The following is a 7,500-nucleotide window of genomic DNA, read 5'->3' as shown; positions in this document are numbered from 1 at the left end:
CATCTGGATCAGTTCAGTCGTGGAGTTTCCTGATCTGCCCTGAACTAAAGGAACTAAAGGTCTGAATAAACTCTAAACTCTAAACTCTAAACTGTTTATCAGTTTTAGTTTCTGCTCTTGGAGAATTGTGTTTTTTAAATATAATTCATATTTATTGTGTGTTTTATCCGATCATGATGAATAAATTATTAAATTATTAATGAAACTAAACGGTGCAGCTCTGGACACTTCATCTGTATTTGAGTTTGAGTGAAACGTGACGAGTCTCAAATCTGTAAAACTAAATCTAAAGTGACCAAATCAAACAGATGCAGACAGAGCAGTGCCTCGGTCAGCGTCACACTGGACAGTCTCAGAAGAAGAGCTGATAAAAAGAGTCTGTTTGGTTTATTGAAATTTGACAAGAACTCGAGGAATCAAACTGAAAGAGAATCTGCCCCACAGTCCCCGTTTATCTCCCGTTTATCTCCAATTTTACTTCCATTCAATTCCCGTTTGTCCCCCTTTTTTGTCTCATTTTTGCCCATGGACCTGGTTTAGTCCTGGTTTAGTCCTGGTTTAGTCCTGGTTTAGTCCTGGTTTAGTCCTGGTTTAGTCTGGTTTCCTGGTTTAGTCCTGGTTTAGTCCTGGTTTAGACCTGGTTTAGACCTGGTTTAGTCCTGGTTTAGTCCTGGTTTAGACCTGGTTTAGTCCTGGTTAGTCCTGGTTTAGTCCTGGTTTAGTCCTGGTTTAGTCCAAACTTCCCGGTGTGTTTTTCTTTCACACAGTCCATGTTCTTCTTTAGTCTGAGTCTGTGGTTAAACGGGGTACGAGGCTCCGCCCCCGGGGCGTGCGCGGGGATAAGGCCGTGGACACGCGCTCCAGGCGGGACAGAGGCGCGCGGACGCCCGGCGGGAGGGACTGGATCGTGGACGCGGGGTGGACCATGTCCCTGAGCCCGAAACACTCCACTCCGTTCTCGGTGTGTGACATCCTGAGCCCCATGGAGGACGGATACCGGCGCTACGGAGCCCCGGAGGCCGCCGCCGCGGGGCTCGGGACGTACCGGCCCCCGCAGCCCCCGCCTCACCTCCACCACCATCATCATCATCACCACCACCACCACCTGCCCCCCCCGCGGACCTGCACCACCACCACCTGCCCGGGCCCGGAGCCCCCGCCCCGGCCCCCGGAGCCCCCGCCCCGGCCCCGGCCCCCGGCGCCCCGGCCTTCCACCTCTCCCCCGGCGTGGGGCAGCTGTCCGCGGCCGTGGGGGAGCTGCAGTACCCGGACCCCAGGACCGGAGCGGCCTGGTACGGCCCCGAGCCCCGATACTCCACAAGTGAGTCCGAACGACCGAGAGCCGAATCGTTCTGAACGAACTTCACTTTAAATTAAAAAAAAAAAAACAGACTAAACTAAAAAAGGTCAGATTAAAATAAAATAAAATAAACTCTGAGTCTAAAATAATGAACGTTTCACCGCGCGGGTCGTAAATATTTCGTTTAGAATCATTCAAGAGATTTATTTAATTTAAACTAAAACGACACAAAAGGACTCGTGTTTTTATAGTTTGTGTTTTTAAATATTTGTTCAGAATTTATATAAATATGTTTTTAATTCTGATTGTTTTATTTCAGAATCAGGAGAAACGAGTGAAAGTTTATGCTGCGACATTTAGAACAAAGAGTTTTATTTTTATTTTTATTTTTTAGTCGTGTTGTGTTCAGGAGCCTCCGGACAAATTAAATCAAATATTTAAGAAAATAAAACCTGTGAAATCTGATCAATAAAAACTGAACTGTTCCAAATGATCCAATAATAAAATGATTATTATTTTATTTTCAGTTTAGAAATTTCCATTTTTGTGATTCTTTTATCACATTTCTTGGGTGAAAAAACTTTAATAATTTAAAACAAGCACAAATCTGATTATTTTTATTTGTTGTTTTAAGAAGCAGCAGGATTTTTCTGTGGATCAGGACAAGTTCAGTTTTAGGTTTTAAAATAAAATCTGAAAATAAAATCTACAACTACAAACAAAATCTAATTCATCTTCATCTCACCAGAAAAACTGAGTCTGACTCTGAGGCTCCGGGTTTGGTGATTTTTATTTGACCTGAAGTCACGAGCCTCGGGTCCCTCGGGTCCCTCGGGTCCGAGTCAGAGCAGGTTCTGTGATTTTAGTTCGGAGTTTCGGGCCTGAGTTTCCTCCGTGACTTTTGGCTCCACGCGCTTTGGGACAAATGTGAAAATCTACAGGTTCAAAGTTTTGACTCAGAGTCAAAAAGTTTAAAACAGAAACTTTAGAAAAACTTTAAAACAGTTTGGAAAAGTTTGAAACAGGCAGTTTAGAAAACTCCAGAAATTTAAGAAAACTTTAAACACTTTAGAACAAAACTAACTCTGTCTCTGTGTCTCTCTGTGTCTCTGTGTCTGTGTCTGTGTGTGTCTGTGTCCTCGTGTGTCTGTGTCCTCGTGTGTGTCTGTGTGTCTGTGTCCTCGTGTGTCTGTGTCCTCGTGTGTCTGTGTCTGTGTCTGTGTGTCTGTGTCCTCGTGTGTCTGTGTCCTCGTGTGTCTGTGTCCTCGTGTGTCTGTCTGTGTGTGTCTGTGTCTCTCAGTCTCGAGGCTCGTGGGCTCTTGTTCTTCTTCTTCGTCGGTCTCTTCCTCGGTCCCGGTCTCTGTCCCTGTCCCGGGGGTGGTGCACCTGTCAGGACTGGAGCACCTGTCGGGCCTGGAGCACCTGTCGGGCCTGGAGCACGTGTCGGCGGTGGAAGGTTCTGGAAAAGCCGCGGTCCTGGCTCTGCACGCGGCCCCTCGGCGGAAGCGGCGCGTGCTCTTCTCTCAGGCGCAGGTGCACGCGCTGGAGCGGCGCTTCAAAGAGCAGCGGTACCTGTCCGCGCCGGAGCGCGAGCACCTGGCGGGACTCATCCACCTGAGCCCGAACCAGGTCAAGATCTGGTTCCAGAACCATCGATACAAACTCAAGCGCGCGGCCAAAGACAAGAGCGCGCGAGACTCGGACCCGGAGCCCGCGCACGCGCTCAAAAAGACTCCCGCCCCCGCGGCCCCGGGACGCGCGAGCGCCCAACAGCAGCAGCACGTGCACCTGTCCGCGGAGGAGCACGAGGACGTGTCCCCGAGCCCGCCGCTGCACGCGCACATGACGCACGCGGACGCGGCGCTGATCGAGACGTACGCAAACAACGTGATCCACGGATCCAACCTGCTGTACGGGAGAACCTGGTAGAACCTTCTAGAACCGGGACCGGGACATTGGACCATGACCCGGGACACTGCGGGACTCGGGGGACTCGGGGGCAGGTCCCGCACGGTCCGGACTGAGTCTCAGACTCTGGATGTTTTGTTTTTTCTTCAGGACGTGAAACATGAAAATAAAAATAAAACCACAAACTCCCAACAAAACCCGGAAGGTTCTGGAAGGTTCGGTTCTACAGTGACATGTGGGCCCTGGACCAGAGGCGCGCGGGTCACACCGGGTCAGAGGCGCAGACCGCGGAGTCACTACACAAACTTTCACCGATCAAAAGAAAAAAACTTTTATTTTTCTCATCAGTTTTATAAAACCCGAGGTCCGTGAACTTTAACATGACCCAGACCCGGTCCAGACCCCCAGACCCGGACCAGACCCGGACCAGACCCGGACCAGACCCGGTCCGTGAGGAGCGCGAGGGCCGCGCACAGGATTTGTTTTTTACAGATTTATTAAAATGTAAATATGGATGAATTTTCCAAACGGACAGAGACACGAGTTTGTTCCCGCTCAGATTTATTTAGTCCTTTTGTTTCCTTTAAATCAGTTTAAACGGTTTTATTTTAGTAAAATAAACCGTGACGCTGCGTAAAGTTCAGCTCTGCTCATCAAATGTTTTATTCAGTTCAGATTCACAGAAAAACTCCTCAGAGGCTCAGTTTGTCCGTGTCCCGGGGGGGGGGGGGGGGGCGCGGGCCTCTGCTGCACCGAACCCGGACCGTCCCCGGACCCCGGCCCGTCCCGCGGTTCCTCCTCTCAGTGAGCCCGTGTCCGGCCTCCGGGAGCAGCTTTGGCCCTGGAGCTTTAAACATTTTTATTTCGGGCTTTGACTTTGTTTTTTTCCCGTTTAAATTTGCTGCTAAAATTAAAAAAAATAAAACCTCTACGCGGAGTCAAACTGAGCCGCAGATCATTTGTCCTCCATTTTGAATAAACTTTTTTTTGTACATTTTCTTGTTCTGTTGCGTCAATTTCATTAAAAAAAAAGTTTAAATTACAAAAACCAAAACCTGCATCAATTTGACCAAACAGATCAGAGTTTGTTTCACTGCTCGAAGTTAAATTCAATGAAAATAAGCGACAAAAACAAAAATGGATTCTGTGCTTTTATTGTGAATTTCCAAACCAAAAACTATTTTATTGAATTAAAGAAAAGTGCAGTGGACAGATTTAAATGTGTTTGTGAATGTTTGAGTTGAATCATTTTGCCAAAAATATTAGAAAAACAAAAAATAATCAATGAATCTGGACGAATTTAATTTATGGATCAAAAAATAAATAAAAACCCTCTGAACTCCGCAGACCCGGAGACGGAAAAGTTTCGAGATCATTTAGTTTGTGAATAATTGTGATTTTAAAGCTCAAAATCTAAACTTGAATTTGATTTTACTCGTGTGAAAAAGCTCATCTTACTCTAATTTCTGATCTATTTTCTAACATTTCTTCATCACAAACAGAGCTGGAGTTGTGTTTTGTTTAATTCTGCTGCTCCACTGTGTTTTTAAACTCCACACATCTTCACTAGATCATTTCAGAACTGGAGTTGCTGGAATCTCGTCGTTACTCAAACAAAACCAGAACTGTGACGAGAAGAGAACAAACATCAGAACTGGACTTAAACCTCACAGGAGTCGGTTTTGTGTTTCAGAATCTGAGTCTTTTCTTCCCATGAGGTTTTCAAAAGTTTGAGTCAAACTAAACGTCTTGTGCTTTTTCTCCGTTGGCGTTTGTGTCTCTTCAGCTGGAGGAGGTGGAAGGTGAAGGTGAAACCGCGAGACGAAAGTGAACGAGAAAAACTCTGAAATATTCAAGCGCACGAGAAAAATCTGAGCAGATAAAATAAATATCTAAACTCTCAAACAAATCCAGTCGAACATAAAACAGGGTTCCCGCTCTTTTCCGTGACTTTTTCATGACCCAAAGTGAATTTTCCATGACTTTCCAGCACCAACATGTGTAAAACTGATCAGACTTTTAAAATTAAATCTGAAATGTTTAACTCTTTCCACTCACTTTATGGTTTATGATTATAGTTTTTGAACATTTCTAAATCCTGTCAGTGCTTTTATTGTCGTCTCTTTTAAACAAAAAACATTCAGAAATAATCGGAAAACGAAGGGAAAGACTCAAATTTTATAACTTTTCCATGAACCGTGGGAATCCTGATAAAACAAGTTGTGTTTATTTTATCCATCAGAAAACAAATTGTAAAAGTTACGACAAAGAATCACAAATCTCCAAACGAACATTTATTGTTACGATTATGAATTCACAGACGCGACTCGAGTCAAAAACCCATCGTCACTTCAGAGGCAGAAGAAACATCGTGTTGGTCTCCGCACGACGACGTTTTTGGAAACATTTTTTTCTAAACTGAAATTTTTATTCGTTTTGGTCTTTCGTTCAAACGGAGCCGGCGTTTCCAGTGAAGGCGAAAACGGGTTCCAGAAATGTGGAGAAATGTGAAAACGCCGGCGTCGTGTTGTCGTACGAAAAAACAAACAAACCGCAGCTTTTGGAAAAGTGACGTCGCGAACTCGTCGTCGTCACGTGACCAGAAGAAAAATCCCGCGCGACAATCGGAAACAAAACTGTTGTGTTTTGTCGTCCAGAGTCACTCGTAGAAGAAACTCATTTATTGTCAGTTTAAACAAGTGAGAGTTTTCATGTGTGTGTTACAAATACAAAAGCCACAACACAAACGCAAATGCCACAACACATTAAAAAGCCACAACGGAAATGACGGCGGGACTCTATTTTCTGACGGACCGATCAAGAGGCAAGTGAAGAAAAAGAACTACAACATGGTTTTTTAGTGTGTTGTGGCTTTTCAATGTGTTGTGGCTTTTCAATGTGTTGTGGCTTTTCAATGTGTTGTGGCTTTTATTTTAATGCAAATGCCACAACAAATACAAATGCGACAACACAACAAAAAGCCACAACAAACCAAAAAAAGTCGACGGAAATGACCGCGGGACTCTTTTAATGCAAACACCGCAATAAAAACGCAAATGCAACAACACATTAAAAAGCCACAACAGAAGTGACCACGGGACTATTTTCCGACGGACCGATCAAGCGGCAAGTGAAGAAGAAGAACTACAACGTGAAACGAATAATAATAATAAAACTTTTTAATGTGTTGTGGCTTTTCAATGTGTTGCGGCATTTATTTTAATGCAAACGCCGCAACAAATGCAAATGCGACAACACAACAAAAAGCCACAACAAACCAAAAAAAAGCCACAACGGAAGTGACCGCGGGACTCTATTTTCCGACGGATCGATCAAGTGGCAAGTGAAGAAGAAGAACTACAACGTGAAACAAATAATGATAAAACAATAAATTACTTTTACTTACGTTTCCGACTTCTCCGTTCCTTTACTTTCGAAATAGAGTCGTGTGGTCACTTCCGTTGTGGCTTTTTAAATCTGTTGCTGCATTTATTTTAATGCAAACGCCTACATTTACTTACGATTACTTGCATACTTACATTTCCAACTTCTCCGTTCCTTTACTTTTCACGTTGTAGTTCTTCTTCACTTGCCGCTTGATCGGTCCGTCGGAAAATAGAGTCCCGCGGTCATTTCCGTTGTGGCTTTTTAATGTGTTGCGGCATTTATTTTAATGCAAACGCTGCAACAAATACAAATGCGACAACACAACAAAAAGCCACAACAAACCAAAAAAAGCCTCAAACAAACCAAAAAAAGCCACAACAGAAATGACCGCGGGACTCTATTGCGGCGTTTGCATTAAAATAGTTCCGCGGTCATTTCTGTTGTGGCTTTTTTGGTTTGTTGTCTTTTTTTTTTGGTTTGTTGTGGCTTTTTTGGTTTGTGGCTTTTTTTGGTTTGTTGCGTTTTTTTAATATGTTGCGACTTTTTAATGTGTTGCGGCGTTTGTATTTGTTGCGGCGTTTGCATTAAAATAGAGTCCCGCCGTCATTTCTGTTGTGGCTTTTTTGGTTTGTTGTGGCTTTTTTTTATGTGTTGCGTCTTTTTAATTTGTTGCGTCTTTTTAGTTTGTGTTGCGGCGTTTGCATTAAAACACAGTCCCGCAGTCATTTCCGTTGTGTTGTGGCTTTTTGTTGTGTCGTCGTATTTGTTGCGGCGTTTGCGTTTGCTGTGACGCCTCTCGGTTTCCTTTAAAGTCCCGCGCCGTTTATTTGTGAAAAAAAGTTTGAAAATAGACCATTTAATGACGGTTCATCCTTTTCACTCTGTTGTTGAAGATTTACTGATCC

At 44.2% G+C, this 7,500-nt stretch overlaps 1 protein-coding gene across 1 annotated transcript; it reads left to right on the top strand.

The window, feature by feature from the left end:
- Positions 1–2,698: 2,698 nt before the first annotated feature.
- LOC129407729 (thyroid transcription factor 1-like) lies at positions 2,699–3,229 on the top strand (the record flags this gene model as incomplete). The annotated part of the gene is made up of 1 exon (XM_055149733.1): positions 2,699–3,229. A coding segment is annotated over one exon (531 nt), but the record flags the coding sequence as incomplete, so codon positions are not given.
- Positions 3,230–7,500: the final 4,271 nt, after the last annotated feature.

Source organism: Boleophthalmus pectinirostris, unplaced genomic scaffold (genome assembly GCF_026225935.1).
Source record: "Boleophthalmus pectinirostris isolate CB_2022bp ecotype Guang Dong unplaced genomic scaffold, ASM2622593v1 HiC_scaffold_13, whole genome shotgun sequence".
NCBI classification, from domain to species: domain Eukaryota; kingdom Metazoa; phylum Chordata; class Actinopteri; order Gobiiformes; family Gobiidae; genus Boleophthalmus; species Boleophthalmus pectinirostris.
Note: the sequence above shows the minus strand (reverse complement) of the source record. Positions and strands in the feature narration are given on the sequence as shown.